The sequence below is a fragment of the Sinohyriopsis cumingii genome, chromosome 5 (genome assembly GCF_028554795.1).
Source record: "Sinohyriopsis cumingii isolate HCF-2022 chromosome 5, ASM2855479v2, whole genome shotgun sequence".
NCBI lineage: Eukaryota > Metazoa > Mollusca > Bivalvia > Unionida > Unionidae > Sinohyriopsis > Sinohyriopsis cumingii.
In genome coordinates, this window is record NC_142965.1 from 118385219 (window position 1) to 118411378 (window position 26160).

Below are 26160 nucleotides of genomic sequence, written 5' to 3' on the forward strand. Positions count from 1 at the left end.
TATAGTGGGGTACCTTAGCGTCAATGGAAATCCCAGTCAAAAAGTGTGTGGGAACGTTTGGCGTCAAGACTTTTCAGACCTTCTGGGACCATTATGTTAATGTTGGCATTACAGTATAAGATGGTAACGCCTCTGTCATAGTTACAAACTTAAGTAACAGAAAAGAAAGAAAACCAAGAAGTTATAAACGAAAGATGTGCAAAGAACTTACATTATTTTTAAGTGAATCCAAACTATCATTAAAAGCTGTATGAAAGTCCTATATGAATGAAAATTTTCTTATAAGTTTCAAGACCGGAAATATTCTGCTTCTCCAAGAACTGCGATGTTGTCAAGATGGCGTTGTCCAGAAAGCCTTCATATAATTTATAACAGTTCCAGAATAATATTATAGTTTTAAAAAAAATGTGTACTATATATTTCCACTGTACAATCCAAACATGGTTTTCCTCTCAAATAATATATAAGTACATCATAAAACACGACCTCAGACTTACAATAGGAACACAATACGCGTGAATGACTCAGAATATCGGATTGAATCTGAATGCTTAATATTCTCCTTTTATGTACCGAATAGTACGACTGTGTCTCGCATTAGATCCCACGTGAAAACATAAACTACCTATTCTGCGTCGAATTGGGCCTATTTTTTTTAGTAACCTCGCACAACCAATGGGAAGTTAGAAAATTATTCCTGGAACATCGAAATCCCATCAATCACTGAGAAATTACGTATTAGGCAACATTTTTAGTCTTTTTATTAAGATTATTAATAGTTGTCAATACATACGTAAACAAATATTTATATATCCTATGCAATTTGCTTTCTGAACAGAGCCAGGTGATGTAGTCAAATTTATAACATAAGGTATTCTAAACACTTTAAAACCATGATTAAAAATGACGAAAATTTTATAAAATCATGTACCAGGAGTTATCAAAAATAAAGACAAACATAACACCCCATCGGTACCTCGCTCTTTGTTGAGTTGCGTTTCTCTCCATCGCCGATGTGCACACTATCTCGGTTCACCGCGACTATTGCTGCAATTAAATGGCTAACCGAATTACTCGAATTTACTTCGTTTTGGTATGGGTACATGTTCGAAGAATTCATGTTTTCAACGAAGGCTACGGAGTTTCTCATCAGGTGAAAAGCAAGTGCCGCCACCCGACACATTATTGAACGCAAAGGTGGCTATTCAGTTAATCGCCATGTTGGAATTAAAACACACATCGGGAAATACCCCGTTACCGTACAAGCACACACTCAGGGATTATGATTAATGATCAATGGATTGAGTGGGCATGAAACCACTCACTCTTCTCATTTTGATGTCTGGAGGTGTCAGAGGAGGACTGGATCTTCAAATGAAGCGATATCTTTCATTACAGGAAATGTCTCTCATCGCTGCTAATCAATTTGGGTCGAAGATGAGACTGAAAGGAAGTCATTTCACCGACTGCATGACATAAAATAAGTGCAGATAAACCAAACTTTAATTTCTCTTTGGTATTCTAACATGTCATTAAAGATGACCAGACGTATTTAACTCAAGTCCGACACCATCCCATTGTCTTCTATAAACACAATGAATTCTCCTTGACTTTCTTGAACACTTTGTAGCACCACACGATACAGTTTTGTGGGTGATCAAACAAATGGGCTCTGTGGTCGATCACACATTTTACTAATTCCATTTTGCCAGTACCGCTCGGAACATAAATCAACATGATAAAGAGATGGGGATGATACAGTGCCTCCTAATTTTGACGATGTACCCTTTCGGCAATCACTTTGAGAGCAGAGTAGGATGATGTCTGTGTAACCGAGGCTCTTGTGTTAAGAATTAGAAGAATAACATTGATGATATAAAATATTTAATACGTTTAATATTTGTTCATAGCCACAAGAAAACCACATATTTACATGTCAATAATTAAAATACCAAAATATCTATTAGACAAATGCACATGTACCTCAATAAAATACAAATTAAGATAAAAAGCTGATTATAAACAAGTCAATGAAGATCATGCTTGATTGAAGTGTATCCGAGGAAATCTAGGTACATACTTTAATAATACAGTATCTACAGCATTCACTGTCTTTAAATTTCCTCCGATTTTCTGTTTCTTTCGTTTCGATGTATACGACCGTAGTGTCGTAAACTTGTAATACTTGTTTCTCTATGTCAGATTCTTCTGACACTGTTTCTAACATGGTGTTCAATACCATGTATACTTCTTGTTCTAGGCAAATTTCTTCAGTTCCACTGATACCAATGTTTGGCATATGTGGCTGGTTGCTGCGTCCAAGCATCAAAACCATAAAGATTCCAGTCACGTACTTTTTCCCAGCGTTCGCGTACCTCGCAAGCTACACATGCTACTTGGTAAGCAGGAAAAAATAAAGAGCAACAAATCTTTTCTTCCAACAGAGGTAGAAAAGTATCGATCAAAAATAGCACAGCTTTGAACAGACTGGGTGTCTCGTGCAGATTTGAAATTATAGGAGTGATCAAGATGTCATTTCATGTACTTAACTAATCTACAATTAATCTGCTAGTAAACGAAGTCCGAGAAACGTAGTCATACACACACAGACACATGTCCCAATTTCAATGGAAACAAATTTGTAACAGGTTTTGGTTGTCCTCCAAGGTCTGAATATTTTCATGGACTTCCTTCCACGAATTCTGTTGCAGCACTACTGATAAAGGTCATGGCATGCTGGCATACGTTTACACCCACGTTTCATTTTGTGTTGATCATCCAGTCTATGAAAATTCACTTCTCGTCTAATCAGGAAATCAGCATAGTTTAAATATAGAGAATTCATTTTGATTTGATTTTCAATTCAGTCTTAAATAACCCTTTGTAAATCCGTTCACGCAGTTCCAAATTCAGTTTCTGAATGTTTTCTTCTAAACTGGTCATTCACGGGAATTTATTTCTTCTGGATGAAATATTCGTACGTTTGCACACAGTATTGGATGGTAAATTATATCGATCATGATCAGTCAGCAAATTACACACAACACGCCGCGAAAAGAAGTCTCTTCTTGAAGCGATGCTTCTTGTAAACGTATTTTGTAATCGGCTAAGTTTGGTGTGGTGTCCTTTAAAAGAATGTGTACCGCTGTAACCTTGTCAGTATAATTAATATAATCCAAATCTTTTGATTCCTAAGTAGTTGTCAAGGTCGTACCTTTTAATATTTTCGAAAGAATGAAAGTTGTTACAACCTGGATGTACCAGAACTTAAGACCTCTTTGATCTGTATCTCGACGAGATCTCTGTAAATCGTTCTGGTAGCTCCAGAGGTAAGCAAAAAATGCTCTTTTTATTGTATCAATGAAGATGATATTATTTTGGTCAGACCAACGGAAGATGGTAACAGTGCAGAGACAATATGGCATGCTTCCGGTGAGCCGTGTCCTTATATTCGGATTCGGGAAGCATGACACCACTACTGAATAGGTCCATCAAAGTATTTAGGCCATTTTGATGAACTGGTGGTATCTAGAGTAGTTTGCATATGCATATGCCCAGCATCACTTTTGATGCTAGTGCAGAAGTGTGCTGCATAGCTTTCACATCCAAATGTAAGTAAATGCACCGCATCATTTGTACCAGTAAAACAGAAAGGTCTTGTTGCCTCGCTCGCGCTATTCGAGTGGTAAGGTACGTGAGTAACATGAGTTTCGATGTTCACAGGAACTGCATCCCTTTCCATGGTAGCAGTAAAGGATTATCCATACTATTTTGAATCGATGATATCGCAGACTAAGGCCTCGATCTGATCGCAAGGCACAGCATCACAGTGATTGCAACTGAAGTGTGTAGTGAGTCCTTAACTCGATTGCTGTAAATAATTTTGTATTTTTCTAGGTTGAAGTTTGTATTCACAATGAATATTGGCCTTGCAAGTCTTCCCCTTTTAATACTTTGCTTTGGGAATCTTCTATTTACACCTGAAGAACTGTACTATCTGTTCTAAGGTACCATTCCTAATATACCTTAGTCTGATTGGTGGAAAGGTCAAATAAAGGTAATGTCAGTGCGAACAACGTCTAGTATGTTCCAGGATAGGTGAATCATTAAAGAAACATAGATCCGTCAAGCCACGACTGAAACACTGTAATTGTATCTCTGTCCCAAGTAGACAAATCCTGTTCTAGCTAAAACGTTGGGTGTGGGTAATCCATTGTGGCATTCCTATCCTTAAGCCTTTTTTAAAACGTGTCAGTGGACAGGCACAATCGCAATAGTCAGGCAAAACACATGAAATTCGCGTTCTTTAAACTTGGAGTCCATAACTGATCCATATCATGATTTGTGTCTCGAAGCCATTATCCATCTTGATGACAGTCGCCTTGGAACCTTTTTGTATCCAGGAGCCCAGCGTGTTTGTATGGTAAAGTATTGTGGTCTGTAAGACGCACTCGTTACCGGACCACTTTAATCCACTTATTGTAAAGGGTGACTGACAATTAGGTGGTTTTGCAGACACTTTTGTGCGGATCCAGTGTGGTCACGCGAAAGGCTTGATCGTCTCTGGACTGTAGGTGTCCAACTGAATACACCAAAAAATACCCCAAGACGCCCCAAGACGGTCCCAAGACACCCAATGAGTGTCCCAAAACACCCTCAGCTACCATGGCATATGTGTATACAATTAAATAAAATTAAACCAAAAACAAACAGTGATCAATTTTGCGTGACTTAATTAGATTTTTCCCTTGTTTGTAATCGCCAACAGAAATATAACTTCCGTTCTTGAAGCAGGCCTGGCAAAAGATATAAGAAATGTAAAGAAAACAGTATCTTTAAAATATAGTATAAATCAAATAGAAGTACGATGTATCTTCACGTCTAATAAATCTGAGATAACTTTATGAAATATGTGAGTTTCGCGGCATTTCCTGTTACATGACAAAGAGGGGTACACTTAGCAAGTCAGAATTACGGTTCGCTGCATTAATAGATAGCGCTTTATAATCTTTAATATGCCAAAGAGCGGTACGCTGACTAACTCAAAACCTAAGGGCGCTATATTTATATTTTTCTTCAATTTTTTCAGAATATATTCAATTTTTTAATAGGACAAAGCGGTACACTAAACAAGTCAGAATCACAGAGAGTAACATCAAATTTTCATTCATTATATATTATTTTTTTTTTTAATTTTGTTTACTATACCTATTATTAATTTAAGGACAGAAACTTATATAATAAGTCTAATTCTCCGTTGCGCTACATTGACACTTCAATATTTCTATTCAAAGTTCACCACTTGAACGATCCAGAGTTCAGTGTCGGTCCTTTGACTTTCCACTTAGAAGAAATCCCGTCCCCGCATCATTATTCGTAATTTTAGGAACGCCGCTTAAGAAACTCAATAGCGTATATGCAGAGTGATCATCCGGCCATACACCTAAACGGTCGCCTTCAGTTTTGGGTGAGGGCAAGGAGGGCAATGTATGTAGATCAAACTGTCGGTGTCAAAGTACGTGACTCAGTCGCCAAAACGTGTTAACTCAATCACCTAAAAGTGTTAAGACTTGGTACAATTTTAGGCGAGTATTGGTTGCTACCTACACTGCAGTGGTAACATTACCAATGGCGTAGGGAGGTGCAAACACTGTCGCTTTTTTAACTGACCACGATCAAATCTTTACGGACAATTTCCACATGTTGCAGAAGTTTTCCTTTTTCGTCAACCACTTGAAAGCAACGACTCAGATCTGAAAATACTCAGTCTTTTGTAAGACAAGACGTCGGGCCAATTTCCCCACAATCAATTTAATAAGACTTGGACACACGATCTTTTACTTCGTTCTTTTCCACGTGTTCCAAAGTCTTCCTTTCGATGAACGGTGCTGTTGTTTGAATTTGCATTGGTGTTTTAAAGTCTGACGTCCAGAGGGATTGCCACCGCTTCTTGTTTTAATCTGAGAAATTCGTTGACATGATATCCCAGGACAAGTCCTTTCCTGGAGTGATCTTTTGGTATAGTTCTCTGCTGGGAAAGTGGCAAATTACTTAGACTTTTAACAAGTGGTATCCTAGAACCATGTTCACAAGCAATTCAACACCGACCCACTTTCCTGTCAAGTGTGTGTGTGTGTGTGTGTGTGTGTGTGTGTGTGTGTTTTGGAATTTTGGCGTAGCTTTAAACATATTTCAGTCATATTGCTAACCTCTTATTGCTGAGCTCCAATCCAAGCAGCTGCTAGTACCATTTTTATGTCTTATATGTGACTCGGTCGGGGTTCGAACCCTTGACCTCCCGCATCCGAGGCGGACACTTTAACCACTAGGCCGTTCTTGTCAAAATGCGTTCTTTCCCTGTGTGGTTGCAATGTTGGTCTTGATTACATGTTTCAGTATACGCATTGCATAAAAGAAGTGTATCAGTTTCTCTTGACAATAATGTCGTAAGACGGTATAGTACAAGTCAAAGGATGCAAGACTTTGCATTTGATCAAGCCTTCGTGTTGACAAATGTTTTCTAAGTCAATTTGGTCCGTCAACACTTCAGGGCGTCCTGTAGGAAATTGACAATATTTGTATACCCAAGGATACAACGAACACACATCGATGTATCTGATTTCTTCTCTTTGAGATTCGCCCACGTCGTACTGCGTGTGTGTGGCATTAATACGGCCTACTATTTTTCCATGGTGAACTCTGAGAACGGAAGTTTCAGTGAGGGAAACACATGGGTTACCTCTGAAATAAGCACCCACTGAATTCTTTATTGTTTGGATCTTCTAAACCCATGTCATCCACTGAAAGACTTCCAATTTTAATTTTACTCCCCCATTGTTAGCTTGTTCGGACCATTTGGCTTCACATTAGCACAAGAAATCCTTCCAAGGTAAGATTTTGATGGATTATAGATTACTAACAGAAAGGCAATGTTCAGGGGATAAGATAGCTTGTTTTCTGTCGGGCATGTATTTCTTGCGGTACATTAATCCAAACGCTTTACCAGAGCATAAACTTCCTTCAAATGATCGATAGCTCCGAGATCCAGAAATATTTTACCATATATTCATGTGATTGGTACCAAATGTAGAATGATTCTCGTCATGTGTGCATGACACTAGCCTTGTAAAGTGAACGTAAAGCTAACGAGTGAGCAACACATATTCATTTGCTTCTTGCATGAGCACCTCGTGTTTATTCGCTTCCGTATTGAAAATGTGTCGAACATAACCTTTAGCCATTTTTGCCTTCCATGTGCATTCTACTCAAAGACAAGGCCAAATAGCTAATGGAATATTTAAACTGTACTTGCCTCATTTTCAGGTAGATGAGCTTGGCTCCGTTCATGGTGACCGAAGGACATTACATGCAATGTTATGAATAATATTTCAGAAGAAATTGTCCGTCGTATCCTGAGAAATTGTGAGCCATCAGTGTAGCATGTCGATGACAGTACTCGTAAAACTCTATGTCCTCTTTGCTCCAAGTATCGTCGATAAGGTCTAAGGTCTATTCGGCAAGAGCACCGGATTCATGAAAGAATTTTCCCCGTCTCCTTGAATCTTACTAAAATTAAGACAATGAAAAAAGGTTTTTTGAATGAACTTCTCGCTGAATTATGCAGAAATAAATTAGAGACGTGAATGTTAGTCTCTTGCATACTTTAGAAATGAAAACGATTTCATCATTTCTTGAATGTAACATTAATGTTCACGATTTGGTCGCGGAAAAAAAAAAAAAAAAAAAAGAAAAAAAATTCTTTCCTGGACAAATGTGTTCATTAGAATTGTAGGTGCAAATGAAATGTCCAGACGCGAAGCACAACCTCAATAACTGACTAGCACTTTTTGTTACTATTGATCTTGGCTATCTTTTGATTCAAAAAGAAAGAAACCCTGCCATGACTTGATTTTGTAAGGCGCATATGAATTCGTAAAACATTTCAATCCATTTCAATCTGCCCGCAGGTTAAAAATTAAATTGTCTTATCCTATTATTTCAACTGTTCTGAGCACTGATCTCGATGTATACAATGTTTGCAATAGTAGACGCATTCATACTCGTGTCAGGGATGCTTTTAAAGCGTCCTGTCTGATATATATTAGATCATAATGGGTCATTACCAGAATCACTGACACAGCCCTATGGAAGAGAAGAATATATATGTAGACGAAAGGCTGTCTGAAGAGTGTCCTTCTATGACAGAAAGTTTAAGGAAGAGAAGAAGACCGTTGAGATGACACTTATGTTAAATCACTTTGGTTGACAAGCTCAACGGCCCTTTTTAGGGTCAGCCTGGTCTGTACAAACGAGAGATACAGGTCATTGCCATATGTGTTTCTGCATGTGTTTGTTTATATTATCCATTCCCGTTTAACCTATAAACACCTTTGACATTATACAACCTTTGACCTCAAAAAATCTTTAGACCCAATAGATTATCGCGCATATTAAACATGTGGAACCCTTAACCATAATAGTTCTCGTATGACCCTATAAAATCTCCCCCATGTTCACTTATGGGCTTTGAAATAATTCCACCTATGACCCAAATATCCTCATATTACTACTTATTTGTATTAGTTAATCTAATACCTGACAGGTATTCTTTATTATCTGCCTCTTGTATCAGATTGATGGAATAACGCTAAATCTGGATTGGTATGCAATGTATGAAATAAAAAGTGGCCAAAGGAAACGAAAAATGTCGTCTGAAAGGCCGTAAGAATATACTAGCAAATGAACTATATTCTATTAACTTTACCATGACGGCTCAAAAAAAAAAACGCGTCAAAAGTACAAGACAAATTTAGAAGAAATGTAAAGTTTACTTCATTTTAATGATAAGTACACACACCTTTTTTCACATTTAAAACATCTGTCTGGCGAGGGGAATTGACATCAAGCAACAGGAACGATTTAGAAGCTATTACGTCGTGACAGGTTAACTTCGATTAGCATTTTGTTCTTGCACATCTAAATCTACAGAGTGAATGCTTATGTACTAATAAAATATAGTGCAAACATATTGTCAACACCTAAAACTATCTGATAAACTTATATGGCTAGAATGAAGTTTTTAAGAAGAAACAATATTACCGCCTCACCAAACAAAATTTGGGTAGAGAATAGGCTGTCCCAAAGAAAGGGACAGCGCTGATGTATTACTTGATCGCAGTTTCATACATGTAAATTTGGCTATGGCACGGGGATGTAAAATGTTAACTTTCACCTTGTTCGACATGTCCAAGTGATATCTTAATTTCAATCTTATGTACGCTCTATAACGTTTTAATGGGTTATACTCCAACTCAGATCGTTTGTACCATTTGCATATGTGCATGTGTGTGATAGTGTCCCTTTCTGTCGCTTTATTCATTTGAATCATTCTTACAAAGGTTTTCTGTCGTAGGAACACGTGTCATATATTTGTGATGCGCGTCTTTCAAATGCGTATGTTTGTTTTAGTACCTGATTTTCACTTCCCCTCTCTGTACACACACACACACACACACACACACACACACACACACACACACACATATATATATATATATATATATATATATATATATATATATATATATATCGATATGAATATGATTTATTTTCTCAAAAATCGTGAGCATAGCATTCGTCATGTCGTCAATCTGCTGACAGACGAGACAAAAGTACGTCGTTGCTGAAATTTGATCTGGATCTGGCCATTTGCATTCCGAGTTAAATGACTAATCAAAATCTCGCAGCCTACATGTCAGTGACATCAGAGGTCATATAGTCACGTGATATCGACAATGAACAAATTTCGTAAATTTTTTTACATAGAATTTGGATTTATTATATGCGTATCTTAATGTTTGTAAATAAATATAATGCACACTTAATTCTCAACATATTTATTCTGAGAACAACGACCGAATCCTGTCAGTATCGCAGCAGGGCGGAGACCATTTTAAAGAAGTTCCGAGCATGTGTCAGTGATGTTTATGTTGGTGTAACATACCTACCACATTGACATGTGCTCTCTGTGTAGCAAATTGGATTTTCTTCAAATTGCTGCAACATTTACAGATTTCCGGTCCTTGTTTTCAAACAAAAATATTTTGACAATTTTTTTTAATATAAAAATTACGTGACTTTCATTTATATGTTCGATTTGTTTACCTACAGCAACACTAGAAATGTTTTATCCTTCATATCATGTGATTGTATGACCTCTGATGTCATAGGTTGCGAGAGTTGTGTAGTCACGTGACTAGGAATGCAAATGGCAAGATTCAGGTCAAATATCAGAAACAATGTACTTTCGTCTCGTCTGTCAGTAGATTAATCACATAACGAATGCTATGGTCGCAATTTCTGAGACGAATTCCAACTTTTCCATAAGGAATGGACCCTGACACCCAACACCCAAACGTAAATGTCTAAATAATAAAAAATGGGATGGCAAGTGTCCGAGGAAACTGTGAATATATATATATATATATATATATATATATATATATATATATATATATATATATATATACTTCCCATTATCTTCTTTTTCAGTTTTATATTGGCGTTATCAGCGTGTGCTTTGACTGATGTGACAACCAAGTGCCCAGCTATCAGCGATGCCTACCGAGGGTCTTTGCTACTGTATCCCACTCCTTACTGTCGTATGGGTACTGATCTTTAATTCCTCGTATTTCAGTTTTGCATGAAATTCTTTATTTAACCTTAAGAATCAGTTTTAACCGTCATTGAGCGTATGACCAAAGATTAGTGCTACCAATAGTAGTAGTATTGCTAGTAGTGGTAACTTTGGTGGTGTTAGTAAATTGTATAAAGTATTTGAACAGTAGAAGCAGCGGTATTATTACTGATTTAAATGGTGATTTAAGTAATAATAGACCATGATATTGGTGACTTCTCTACCAATGGCTGGTACATTTGTTTCGAATTAGATATGCAGAGTTTATGCTTGCGAATCACATAAATGAAAGACCACTTTTCCACAAACATTATATCACAATAATAGCTACACATCCCCACGGCTACCAAGAACAGAAGTAACTACAATTGCTACTACAATTATATAGCAAAATGTAATGATTTCTTTCACACGGTGATCGCTGGTTTGATACCCGGCCAAGTTATCTCTCACCGGCTGCCTCCGTATGTCTTTGGCATCATATGGCCAGCATTGTGCCCAAATTGTCCATATAAAAACAAATATAGTTGTTGTATTGACCGGATTACTAGTTGGATCCCTTCAGTTAGTAAAAGTATGGTAATTAATGTATTAATGTACCCATACCAGTGTTACAACAAGTATCACCGTATACCAAATTCGCATGAAGAGTATATTTTGTTGCAAAAATGGGTGATTATCATGGCAAGGTCACATAGTGCAATTTCCAATATTCTCGTTGTCTCTTGTACCTCTCTACGAACAATATTATTTGAAAATCTTGGCAAAATGTTGGAAAGAAGAAAACTGTTATCCTGGATAGCAATGATATATCAGCTAATAGTTGTATTACTTTGAATCTAAGTTAAATAATAACTGTCTTATTCCGGTGTTCCGTTACCATTTTTTGTCCACTGATACAGCTCATATATTTGTTTTAAATTTTGGTCAGATGTTTAAAAAAAATGTCTTCTGTATCGTCATAAACACTAAACCTTTGAAAACAAAATTGACATGATTATAAGCAAACAATAAAAATCACTGCTCTTTTAACTTCATGAAATCCTGCTCTCACAGTGTCTGTGATAAATTATTAAGGTCTTTTTAAGACTTTCGGATTCAGATTATTTGTAACGCTAATAGGACATTGGTCCTTTAACAGATGGATGTCATTCTAGACATGCAGAACAAGTAAACATCGACTACTCATATTCGGATATAGTCTGCCTTCTCCGTGGCAAGATAAAATTAATTCGTATTGCTTAAGCCCTTGGTAAACTCCCTCTCTCTCTCTCTCTCTCTCTCCGTAAATGTCATTTATTGCCAAAAGGTGATATAGTAATGAAGCTGAAGACTAGATAGACAGTGGCTTGTTTTGATAAAAGGAACACCGACCCTCGATGCCAGTAGAAATGTTATTCCATTTGTTTTAAATGTACAATGATTACAGTTTGAATCGGATCAGTCTAGATTTTACACGTAATATAAGGTAACTATAATATAAAAAAATTACTATGTCATGATAACAGTATTAATAACATTCATACTTCCATGACTACATAACAGTATGTATAACATTCATACTTCCATGACTACATAACAGTATGTATAACATTCATACTTCCATGACTACATAACAGTATGTATAACATTCATACTTCCATGACTACATAACAGTATGTATAACATTCATACTTCCATGACTGCATAATAGTATTAATAACATTCATACTTCCATGACTACATAACAGTATGTATAATATTCATACTTCCATGACTACATAACAGTATTAATAACATTCATACTTCCATGACTACATAACAGTATGTATAACATTCATACTTCCATGACTACATAACAGCATGTATAACATTCATACTGCCTTGACTACATCCTAATTGCAAATTACTTTTAGCTCATAATTGATATATTTAAAACCGTCTGCACCACGCAGACAAAACAAACGCGACACAAAATTATTTAGATCTTCAAGTTTATTATCGATCCTAATTCGACAGATAAACTATTTTCCTGTATTTACCAAACCTGAGAAGTATACAGCTGCATTTACAACTTGGATCGTTAGCTTCTGAACTGTACTCAAATGTTAGATGCATTCGAAATTAGTATATAGCAGTTATTTGTATAACTTTTGTTTCAACAATGGTTATCGATAACGAACTCTGATATAGTTGATTTTATTTTTGGCTTTTGGTTGGGTTTTTTCACAAGACTGTCCAACTTTGCATTATTTCCCAAAACAAAATAGAATGTGATAGCCATAAAGAATGCAAATTTCATAGCTATGACCAACATGCAATAGAAGAGATGCATTATAATATTCGAAATTCAAACGAGGCTAACAAAGAACTCGCCAAACATCAAACATATGCTTCATGGCTAAATTTTGATGAAGAAAAGCCAAATCCAAATCAAATGCTTTTTGTTGTTGGAGAGGAAAAGGGAAATAAAAATGGTTTCACTGTACTCAGTATCAATCGATGCAAAATTTTGTCATGCAAGCAGATTTTGTTGGCAACAATAAACATGTATACAACGTCGCTTCAGAAATGATGTTGCATTTTCAGTTGCAACACTTCCTAATGTACACTACGTTCTCGCCACTACGCCATAATATTTTATCGAATATACACTCACATGTATGTATGTCTTTAAAATACTGGTCCATGCCATATTATTACTATATCTACGAAACAACGTCGTGTCATCATTGGTCTATTGTATAAAATAATATTATTGCTTTAAATGACTTTTAGAAAATTCGGAACAATTCGGAACAAAATACAGTACCAAAAAGAAATTATAATTACTTTTTAGTTCTGGAAATGATTCACCATCGACTGTTATAATACATATGCCCTCTAAATTCGATGAGCTAAAATTACTGCAACATGCTGTGCAAGCTAAAAGTTTAGGAAGTAATGGAAATACAAAAACTAACTTCTTAAGTTCCATCGGTACTATATTGGTTTCAAACCGCAAAATCTTCCGTTGCTGCAGTCAGTTTTCTTTAGAGAGAAATGTTTTTCTTGTGATACTAAAACAATATCGAATCAGTATCCACTCAGCTTTGAGACTGTGTCCATTCCAGAAAGCTTTAGATTAATAGGTCTAGGGCCTACTGACCAGGACAAAGAAATGCCTTTATGTGCGCATGCGCAAGTGAGCTCTATAGAGACATATACTCTTGACAAAATACTTGCAACAGATCTTTAGCGCAAGATTTAGGTTATACTTTCAAGTTCAGTGATTTCGATTGTAAGTAAATTTACTCTAAATAACCTTGAATATCAAAAACATAGTGTTTAGCTTAGTAAGTTTGATTAAAAAATTGTGGAAATTAGTGTGCTGTCAGTGTTTGATGTAAGTAGTAAGGTGGGCCACCCTAGCCTCAATGGGAATTATCATTACAGAGACCCCTGGGCCACTCTAGCCTCAATGGAAAATTAACATAGAGAAAAATCGTGGGCCACTCTAGCCTCAAGGGGAATTTAACATGGGAAATAGTCTTGGGCTACTCTAGCCTCAAGGGGAATTGAACATGGAGAAAAAACCCTGGGCCACTCTAGCCTCAAGGGGAATTGAACATTGTTTAAATTTAAAAAAGGGGTAGGCAATTGAAAAGTCATTCTCTTTTCGAGAAATATGGCTGGCCCTGAAAAGGGCCTTTGGTTTTCTTCTTCTTCTTCTTCTAATTTCTTCTATTTCTCCACCAGCTTCTTATTTTCTGTCCTACACTTTTTCTCTTCTTTTCTTTCTTTCTTTGGGGCCCCGAGTGGCCGAGTGGTCTAAAGCGCTCTTCGTTACGGATCACTGCCATCTCACCTCTGTCTGCGGCGGTTCGAGTCTAAGATTCAGCCAATGTGGGCATGTGAGAAAGCTTGTCAGTAGCTTCTCGTGGGTCGGTGGTTCTTTCCAGGGTTTTCCGGGTTCTTCCTCCACCATTAATACTGGCCGCCATGTATAGCCTATCGTGCTGAAAAATGGCGTTAAACCCCACAACAACAACAACAACTTTCTTTCTTTTCTCCTCCTCTTCTTTCTTCTCCTCCTCTTCTTTCTTCCTCTTCTCATTTTCTTCTTCTTTTTCAATTTTTTCGTTCCATGCTCTCATCCTTATCCTTTCCTCTTCATCCTCCTTCTCCTCCTTTATTTCTTTCAACAGATCACTGATGATTACCTTCATTTCTCGTAAGTTGTTTATCTCCATCTTCACTCGATGGAACTATAAGAATAGTGATCCTCGTTTAGGTTAACCAACATTTGCTCCATCATTCCTAAATTGTCCAGGACGTTTTGCAATTTTTCCATTTTGTCAAGGTGGTTCGAAGCCATCTTCTTTTTTATTCTTTGCAGAATGGTTTGAACGACGAATACTGTGGGTTCTTATACGAAAAGCGCGGACGTGATGGAAAACATCCCCCTAAGACAAAAATTGATCTTACCTAGATCATGATCAAACAACGCGCGGACATGAAGGAAAATATCCCCACTTTTCTCATTTCATATAATAAAACCCAAACTATACTCTCCACATACGCTAAGAAACAATAAACAAATCCATAATTTACTATCCACACAATCGTACGTGAGCGCTTACAATCACAAACACAAACACACAAACACATACCCTCACACTATGAAAAAAAGAGTCAGTGTTTATAATCACACTACTCTACCTACACACACACACACACACACACACACACACACACACACACACACACACATTGGCAAATTGATGGTTATTTCTTTTCTAGAGTATTGGGTAGCCCTTAAAAGGGCTGTTTTTTTAACTCCAGATGCAACTATCTAATGATGGCACCTTCCTGGCCTGGCGCCACACACGCATCTTCTTCCCCAGTCTCCTTTCACCTTTCTTTTGGGGAGCGCAGAGGGAGGATGATTCGCTTCAGCACCCCAATCCTCTGTCTCGGGAATATTTTACGACATCCTCTCTCCTATTTTCTTTTCCTCCTCTTCCCTTTGTCTTCTCTCCTCCTCTTCCTTCTTTATTCTTTCCTCTTCTACTATAGCCTCCGCGGCCAGTTCATTTAACAGGCGCCTGACATATTCCAGATGTATCTGGAGTTCAAGAAGTTTGCTTATTCTGCTATTCATTTTTGGTGTTGATCAATCAACAAGGGTAGTTAGACTGCCGAACGAGTTTCAATTTATAGTGAAAGCCCGGACGTGAAGGAAAACATCCCCCTAAAAACATAAAATTAATCTTACCTAAATCATGACCAAAAAACAATGCGCGGACCTAAAAGAAACACTCACTCACTTTTTTAATGCTACCCATCACTATTTTAAATTTTTTTATAAATCACTTCAAAAGACTATTTACATACGCAAAGCAATCTAACCCCAAATGTACACCTCAAACACCAAAAAAACATGATTTTAATCTACTATCCACACCAACTTACGTGAGCGCTTACAAACACAAACACACAAACTCACAAGCACATACCCTCACATTTTTTAAGAAAGAGTTAGTGTTTATTTTCACACTACTCTACCTACACACATTGGCAAATGGATAGTTATTTCTTTTCTAGAGTATTGGGGTAGCCCTGAAAAGGGCTGGGGTTTTTTTTGCTATGGCAATCTTTTTTTAGTTTCTAAGAATGCGATGTCCGCTGAGGATAGACTTTCTGGCGATAGGTCTGCTTCTTCGGAAAGAGAAGAAGAACTCTTTGGTGTCGATACGACAATCCACAAAGCTTCTGTCAGCTTCAGGTTGCTGCTGCTGCTGTTGTTGTTGTTGCTGCTGTTGCTGCTGTCTCTGAAGTCTGTACTTCTCTGTCCATTCTTCTTTTTCCCTGTTCATTTCTTCTCTGAAGAGCTCTTCTATCAGGTCTTCAGTGACTTTTAACATTCTCACATTCTCTATTTCTTCTGGCTTCGGTATCAGACTGTGTCTGACCCTATGCAAATTCACGTAGGCTTCGTTGAGCTTAGCTAGTTTGGAGCACATCTTCGTAGGAGGATGAGTCGACAATGGATGGTTAGACTGGAAACAACCCCGGTTCTTAAAGTCAAAGCGCGGACGTGAAGGAAAACATCCCCCACACGGTTTTCGAGCCGCAACGTTCAGTGAGTGTCATGAGAGGGATAGTAAGAAATGAAAGAGCATCAATCCAACATTCTTATAGCTAAACAAAAGACAAAGGCATTTTTTTTCAAAACACAACATTTTTTATTCAAAAATCACTTAACACTAAACAACAACTCTAACATTTTTAACAATAATCCAACAATATAACATCAAACAATTTTTTCAAATCACAAACATTTTTTTCTCAATTGACAATCTACTTTAAACAGGGCTGACAACGTTGTGAATGAAATTGTGATTTCCACTGTTGGAAATCATTAGACCATTGATGGACACTACGTTTCCTAGCTTGAGACAAAAGATAAGCATAATGATCACAAAACCATCGATCTACTTTCACATCGTTTCTAGCAGAAGAACGAGGATCAAAATGAGTCACTAAATGTTCTAAGGAATAGCCCAGGCTGCGATGATGCAGAAAATACACACAGTACTGTCCACACAACAAGAAATCTGTGCCTTGTAATTTCACGTTATTGAATCGGGTAGTCTGAGCATTTCTTCTCATAAAGTCGATGATATCGTCTTCCAAAGGGGGCAATCCGTACGAATCGAAATATTCCACACATCCTTCTTGAGGAAAGTAGACGGCTACCCAGTGGGTTCCTGGGAGATGACTGTCGTCCGTGTTGATCACGTAAGCTTGATGGTCTTGAGGTTTGCGATGAGGGAGTTCATCTTTAGCACAGACGACAGGATTCCAAGAAGCCGTATACGAACTGTGGTTCAAAAGGTAATAAAGTTCCCAGGTATCCATGTTTTGTGTGTGCTTTTTTTTCTTCTTCACAGGTAATAATAAGTCGTCAATTCGATCCTGACTTTTTGCTCGAAAATGTCTGACGAATAAACGGTTATTCGTTCTGTTTCCTCACTCTGATTCAGGAGAGCTTCGATACGATGGATCTCTTGAGTGGTTAATGGTGGACAAGAATGTTCACGCAAGTCTTTATACCACTGATGCAACACGTCTTTGTTCGAGACGAGACTCCAAGCTTCGTCCAGATACTCGTCCAATTTTTCTTCTTGACTCAATATCAGGCATTTATCGTGTTGAATTTGACTGGGATGATCGTTTTGACATCCATAGCAATTTTTCTTGATCAATTCCGTCATTTTTTCGACCAAGTGTTTGGCAAAACAGGAGACTAAATGGGCTTCTTGTTCTGGCCATCTCGACTTCATCATGATCACTTCTTCTTCCACAGTTTTCTCACATTTCATGTCCAAAGTTTCTCCACTAGGTAAAGAGGGATAACAGTCTTCCATGGCTTCTAGTAATCTAGAATGACTTCTCTCAAACTGTTGATTTCTATCGTATTATCGAATTCTGCATACAGGAAGACGTTCACCGTTTCATCAGGGTCTCGGTCTTTAAACTGAATTTCCACACGAATCTGGCCGGATTTTATAGGGTGGAAATGTCCCTCGTCGCTGCCTTGGTCTGGAGTGAAATCAAAAGCCCACAAAGCGTAGCCTCCTGCATAATCCTCGTACGTAATACCGTGACTGGTATTGGTTCCTAACTGTCCGGTGGCTTCGTACAGGGACAAGTACGATCTCAAGTAATTCTTCTTGGTAAAGTCAGGTTCAAACGGTCGGGTACACAAGGTTTTGCCATCGCGACTGACTTCGATTTTGGACACGCCAAAGTGTTGAAAGTAGAAAGGATTTTTTTCGGCAGCTCCGTTGAAGGCTGTATTCTCGACGATACCAACGATCAAACGTTTGGGTAACTGTCCTTGGAACAGATGATCTTCGATCATGGAACGCTGTCCCTTGGGAATGGTGAAGGTTTTCACTTACACGCGTCGTATGGGATACTTGGCGGTCGTTCTGCTCAACGTCTGACTGATGTCGTTTCCCACTTTAGGTAACACTTCCACATGGCGTACGTAGAGTCTGGCTTCTTGGATTTTGGTTTTGTAACCGTCACTATCAGCCAATAAATGGAAAGCGGTACTGCTACGATTCAGTCTCAGGCGGACATCCACCCCGTTCAGCAAATACTTTTCTTGCAACCACATGTCCAAATGCAAACGATCCATCAGTTCTAAACTTGTGTCGACTCCCGTGATTCTCTTTCTTCGTTCTAGAAATCCATCATTGTTGTCTTTCTTTTCATCAGTTTCCAATATTTCAAACTTGGTAGGTTCGTCAGCTTCCCATACCACACAGGCATTGAGATGAGTGTTCTTGGCATCTATTCCGTACGTCAAGAGATTTTACAGGTAGGCACGATAAGGGTAAGTATCCATGCTGCTACTGACCAGTTTGTTATTCAAGTACAAGTCCACTCCACTGAACAAGGAATGCATGAAATTGTTGACGGGAGCTACTGCTTCATCGTCTATAGCACCTCCAGTCTTATCTAGAATTTTGACTTTCAGGTACAAGTAACTGCTATTCAGATCGATGTAATCTTCGGGCTGTCCTTTGATTTCAAACTCGATGGGAGCGGAATCCGTCAAAGAGGAGACGGGGTGAAATTCCACCCACTGGGATTCTTGCATGGTCATCATGGTAGGTGGCATGGCAAACAGGTCCAGTTCCGACTTGGAACAAGCGCAAGACTCTCGGTGCATCATTTTTTTGTTCTTTCTCAATAATCGAAAACGTCTAAGTCTCGAACGGTTCTTCTTTTCTTGGCCTTTCTAGCTTGAAGTCTGGTGAAAGGGTGTTTTCTTCGTCGTCTCTTTCTGCCTTGTCCTTGCTGAATGCCTGACTCGGTAGCGTGCAGGGCATTTATAGGTGTGTCTCGTCGGCCTAAAATGTCTTTGCCCGTTTGCAGCAAGACATTTTTGCCTGCCCTCATGAAGGCTTCTTTAGGGTTTTGTTTGTCGATGAGGACATTTTGGAGAAATTCTTTGCCTTGCGTCAGTACCGCATCTTTCAAGGCGTGCAATCCGCGTGTCACCATCGGTTTCAACACCGGGGCCACCGAACGAAAGGCCGATTTTAACATATCTCCTAAACCGTGTCCTCGCTGTCGAGCAACCCCTCGGTACACTGGATACATGACTTACGAATCGTGAGAGAACCGTTTTCGAAAATGGAGTTTCACCGTGACTTTTCCTTTGGTGACTGGAATATTTTGTCCCAAATCTCCTTTTATAGTAATGTTGACCGTGTCCAAATACGACTTACTGACAGGCAAATAGTGAGGATGGACAAATTCGCGGTGAACGTGGTAAGTGTTTCCACCTTCCTCGTCAGCGTTCGTGGCAGAATCCACTTTGAAAGGAATGACACGCAGTAACGGTACAGAGGTGTGTCCCGGCACGTTGTACTCCACCACATCGGAATACACGAACATCAAATTCAGTCCTTGATTCAGTTCTACTGGGGTAGGAAATAACTTGCTAAAAGACTCGTTGTCGTAAACGATGGGTAATTCGTTTTTCTTCATCATGGCCATTCTAATGTTCATGTCTCCGCCCAACATGTCATACAATTCAGGACAAAATAAAATGGACATGATTTTACTTCGTTCAAATTTCATCGAGAAGCGACGAGCTGCTTTGTGGTACTCCATGGTGACACTTTTGTTGACATGCTCCAAAGCTTTCAGAAACACGCCATTAAACCTGGTGGCTATGGTGCTGACCAAATGTTGACCACTAAAATAATAGCCTGGGGGAATGAACAAGTGATAGGTGGTGTACTTTTGATTTTGTTTTTTCTTGTCATATTTGACATTGCTATCCATCCACTGTTGCAATTCTTCGTCATGAACTTCCACATCAAAAAAATTTTGATTGGGAAGGACATTGAGGACTTGGGTCGGGTGAATGATTTCTACTAAAGCCACTTCCCAATGGGCTTCGTGATCTAAGTGGATGGCCTGAGGTAATTTGGCCGTGTAACAGCACAACGTGTTGTGGGGAAACACCTCCATGGAACTGTCACTGGGTAAGGTTAAGTAAAATTGGTTTTGGTGACTCATAATTCCAGAGTTCTGTGGCTGTCCGAGGGGTTACTGGACGTCAGAGGCGTGTCTCCGCCCAAAATGGGGTTCTGGTTGTTGTTGTTGGAATGGTGACTGACACTGGCACTGGACACAAGGTTCCCGTGGTTCCCGTTCGAGGAGAATTTCAGGGAGGAATTGGGAAGCAGGTAACCGATGCAACTGCTCAATAAAATGGTCCACAATTGTTTGTCTCCTTGTTGCAAACTCAAATTGGCAATATCTGCCCCGATGACACAATACACCACGAAGATTTGGCAGAAAAAGACGATTTGCGTTTTAGGCACACGTTCTCCACACCACACCCACAAGGGTTGTTTTTGTAAATCTTCCAGAGAAGAACTGGGTGAAGGAGGAGTGGTCGACGTAGCTGCGTCTGCTGTGTGAAAGGGCATGATGGTCACTTCTTTTTATAGTCGATGACTTGCGAAGGGTCGATCCAAGAATCAAAACTGGGTGGATATCCTTTCCAACGTACTTTGACTTCTTTGACACGTCGTTTGCCCACTTTACGGGTTCTGCGTTCGAGAATGCTTTCGATGTCGTACACGTCGTCTTCTTTTTTGGTGACACGTTGTAACTCGGGCAAATAAAACGTTCCTTTGAGCACTTCTCCATTCATGTCTTCCAATTTATAGACGGCAGGATGCACTCGTCCAGTGATACGAAACAGTTCGGTCGTCCAGTTAGGTAAGTAACCTTTGTCGAAAGTGCGTTTGGTTTTGCCAATGCGCACCCAATCTCCTACGGCCAACTCTCCACCTTTCTTGGGGACGAGCCTCGTCGGGGACGTACCGAACAGGCGCTCAAACACCAACACTTCGTTCTCGGGAGTCACGTCTTGCGGGGCACGTCCGATGCTTCGATGGTAAGATTGGTTGTACGCTTGCACCAGGTGCGGTAAGATGTCGATGTACTTCAAAGTGTGGTGATGCGTAAAATATTTCCACATGGGTTCTTTCAAAGTGCGTTGAAAACGGTCCACGATGCTGGCTTTGGTTTCGGGATTCTCGGTGGTAAAAAAATGAATGTCACGTTTCTTTAATTCTTTTTGGAAAGCTTGGTTCAGAAATTCGGTGCCTTTGTCCGTTTGCCATCGAAGAGGGTGACGACCGCTTTGTTTCAACACCCGTTGCAGGGCTCGCACTAACTCGCTGCTCGATTTGGAAGTCAAGGGCACGACCCAGGCAAATTTGGAAAAGACGTCGATGACACAAAACAAATATTTGTAGCCACGATTGTAGCTGGCCAAATGAGAGACATCGGCTAAATCGGCTTGCCATTGATGATCGATGCCTTCCACTCGGGTGCGACTTCTGGCAAACTTGCGTCGAATGGGTTTGTGTATAGTGTAGGTAGCTTGTTCTTGTAACCATCGTTGCACTTGAGATAAACGGAGACTTTTCAGTCGCGTTTTGGCAGCAAGATACAATTTTTGAACTCCTGCGTAACCTGCAGGATGCGAGGGATCGTAGTAAATGCTGGCTAAGACTTTTTCCATTTTTTTGTGTTTGTGTGTTAATAAGACACCCACTCTTGGAGGATGCTACTCTTTTTCTCTTGGGGTACTTTCTTGGATTGCAATGCTTTGCGTGTGCGACCGGCAATAGGTGTCGAAGAGGAGGATGTCTGAGCGGGGGATATCGGTTCTTGTTTCACTTCTGTCTTCACTTCTGTCTTCACTTTATTTTTCTCTTGTGATGAAGAAGGGGTGGTCATCATCTTTTTAATCCATCCAATTCTGGAGGTAGGTGGTGTTGTTAACTTGCGTACTTTTTCTGGTGGAGTTTGAAACCCTTCTTCTTCTTCTTCTCCTTTTTCTGTCTTGGTCACTGGTACTGGTGGTACTGGTACTGGTGATGGTGCTGGACTTTTCATCAAGGTCTTAAAATCTTTCAGAGTGGGTAGAGCTGTTTCGTCTAAAGCTTTCTGGTGAAAGAGTTGCAGTCGTTGCAAGAGTTGACCGTACTTTTGCGATTTTTCTGTTTCGGACAAATCTTGGCGATCCATCAAGGACTGCAATTCGTGTTGTAACTGGGACATCTCGCTCAAATTGGGATTGGGAGGTAAATGCGGGGTGCGTTGTTCTTGCCACCGATGGTATTCCATCCATCGTTTGTAAGGCACTAAAGCTAGTTTTCGTCCTTCCATGGGGTTGTCAGCGGTCGATTCTGAGATCTTGGGACTTCCGAGGGCCTTTTTATCTTGCTCCCACCAGTCCTCCCAACATGGTTCCCAAGACTCCTTTCAGTATGGGGCCTAACAAGAGAGGTAAAATACCTCCACGTTGCACTAACATCTTCTTTTTTTGACGAATGGGAATTTTCTTTTGAACCATTTGGCGAAGAACGTGACGATGTTTGCCTAAGCATTGTTTCTGGTGTTTGGACAAAGGAATCGTGCCTTTCAAAACGTTCAAACAACATTCGCACACGGTATCGATGACCTCTTTGGAGGCCGTTTGAATGAGTTTTTTTCGTAGGGGTGGAGAAGCCTTGGACAGGACAGATAACATGTCCCCATGTTTGGCTAAACGTGGTGGCAGTCCTTTCCTTTTCTTTCCTTGGGGTTTTCTGGAGGGTGACATCTTTGAGTCTTCAGGAGCACCAAAAAAACACTGATACCCTACTTGGTCACAGGCCTTTTTTTATACTGGAACGCGTCGCCACTGATTGTCTTTACGTCGTATCAGTTTGAGGACAGGCATGACACGTCGTGCAGGGGTACGTAACGGACTAAATCGAACCAGTTCTTGCTTGGACAAATCCAGTAAACTTTGTAACATGCCCGATCTTTCTTGGACTTTGATTTTGGGAGAAGGTACTTTGTGAGCAGCAGCCACTGTCACTAAATTGGAGGGTCCTGCCACTGGGGAAGTTCTTTTGGGGGTCATCAACGGAGAAGTTCTTGGTGTGATCAACGTCTCCAAGTACTCTTCAGTTCTGGGTGTCATTAACGGAGAAGTGGATAAACGTGAGGCTGCCGGAGACGCAGTCACTGCCGTGGCAGATCGTGGTTTGCGAGTGTAAGGTTGCGTCCTGGCCGAAGTGCCTCTCTTGCAACTAGTTTTCTTCTGTGGACTTTTCTTTTTCTGGGGACTTTTTTTCTGTTTCCTTTTATGGGGGCTTCTTTTCTTTTTCCGGGGTGGTGTTGTCTGATCAGAGGAGGGTCCCGCCACTGGAGAAGTTCTTCTTGGGGACCTGGTCTTTTTCTTTTTCTTCTTGGGGCTTCGTTGGACTTTTGTCTTGGGGATAACTTTGGGGGCATTAGGATCAAACTTAAGAGTGAGCGAATGATGACCCCTCCTAGAGTACCGCTCCCTCCAGGTTTCAAAATGATTTGTTTTTTGGTTTGAGTGTCGATGCGGGGATCGGCCAGTTGGACCAAAGCGACTTTGTTTTGATCGAAAAAGCGTTTGGTTTGATGAGGAATCTGAATGATTCCTTGGAGTATTTGACGTGTCGTCACCGTGAACCATCGTAAGACTTCTTTGAGACTAGCTTCTAAGACACGAGCTCGTGTTTGTGGATTTTTTTCTCGACTGATGCCATACAAGGCACGAATCAATTTGACGGGAAGATGCGACTGAAGGGACGTCATGTTCACACTGTGTGAGACAGACGAAAAAGGGTCTGAGGTTTTTATAGATTTTTTTATGGGGAGTGAAATGAAGTCGAGGACGGAGACGTGTACAGGACAGGTCCTCCGTCTTGGCACCAGTGGTGAAACAAGGGGGTACGAAATCGCAAATCCTCGGGAGTCGTAGGTTTCAAATCGACGAGTAAATAGGCGTGTGGTGTTTGAGTGGCATCGTCGTACGCCTGAGTCAGCCAAGGCGTTCCTAACTGTTTGGCTAAGACTTGCACTTGCGATTTATCTCGAGGGCTTTTAAACAAGACCACGTAATGCGCATTGAGACTGATGGTGCGATGGGCTTTACTTTGTTGAAACAAATTTTGGGTGATGTAAACGACACTGGCATTACGGTGATGCCCTTTGCGCGTGAACCACAATTTAATTTCTTCTTCGTCTTCTCCTAACATGTCGTCGAAAATGACCAAATGGGTTTGACGGGAGTCAGAGACGATGCCGTCGTCTTCTTTAGGAATGCCTTCCACAAACACGATGGAATCGCCTTGACTTTCTCGCAAGAGGTTGTACACCGATTGCCACTCTTTGTAACACCACACGATCCGTTGAGGTGGCCGATCGATCAAATGATGTTTATGTTCGATCAAACGTTTGACGAATTCGGTTTTGCCTGAACGGCTAGGCCCAGCAATGAGCATGTTAAAGGGATGGCGAAGATACAAAGCCTCCCAACTGGTACGATCTAAGTGTTCGTCGATGACTTTGACAGTAGAGGAAGAGGGAGCAGAGACAGCAGAGGTAGCCATTGTGTGAGAAATGTCACTTGTGACACGAAAACAAACAAGACAAGAGTTTATATACTTTTTCCAGAACACGTTTATTAAATGTTTTTTTTAAAACATGAATACGAAAGACAAAAATACATAAAAGCCAAAGGCTTAAGTACAAGGATAAAAGGCACATGATAACCATTAACGTGGAATAAAAACAAGTGTCTGTACAACAACAACATGTTTTGGGTAATGTTCTAACCAGTTCTATAGTAGGGGGTAAGGTCACACAAGTGTCCTCCCGAAAGGGTCTTTCAGGTCTGTCCACGACAGTCCTGTCCTGGGTGACGGGTTCTTCTGGCACCGTCACTAACACAGGTTGAAAATTAACTTTTTTCCTTGAACAACTCTCGTGCATACTGGGCCACTTCTTGGGTCCAAGCCTCAAAACCCCATTCTTTCCAGGCACGGACATCTGTCCAATGGGGATGTAAGTCACAAGCTACACACACATCGTCATACACGTCTTGGGTAGCTAAAAGTTGACGAATCTTTTTTCCTGTTGAGGTCGAGAAGTATCCAGATGAAAACGCAAGGCTTTGAGCAAAAGGAGTTTTTCGTGACCATTTAAGGCCATTGAGGTGGTAAGTACTGATCGTAAAGAGTCCACAAAGAATCGGCTGGTAAACGAAATCCCAGAAAACAAGTCACTAAGACACACACCACTTGTCGTCGCAAATTGAATGGATACAGTTCTTGTAATAATCGATGGTAATGATCCACGGTTTGAATATGGTCATTGAGTTCCTTCCACGGAATGTGTTCAATAATATGTGACATAATCCGTGGCATGGCAACTTGATTTTATAGTGTCTTTGTTTCGGAAGCAATAAAGGTAATTTATAACCAAACATGTTCGTTCTCCAGTAGGGAATTTAAATGTTACATACTGTAACTGAAACGTCAGAGTTTGTCTAGATGTTTCGTCTTTTTCTAAACAGATTCCATGTAACA

At 39.8% G+C, this 26160-nt stretch overlaps 1 protein-coding gene across 1 annotated transcript in view; it reads left to right on the plus strand.

Moving 5' to 3' along the window:
* The window catches only part of LOC149800057 (uncharacterized), a 72209-nt gene that overhangs the window by 28644 nt on the left and 17405 nt on the right, over positions 1-26160 (plus strand). Inside the window, exon 5 of the mRNA XM_089957179.1 lies at positions 10552-10667. Within this exon, the coding sequence (XP_089813305.1) occupies positions 10552-10667 (116 nt within the window). The remainder of the gene's footprint in view (positions 1-10551; positions 10668-26160) is intronic.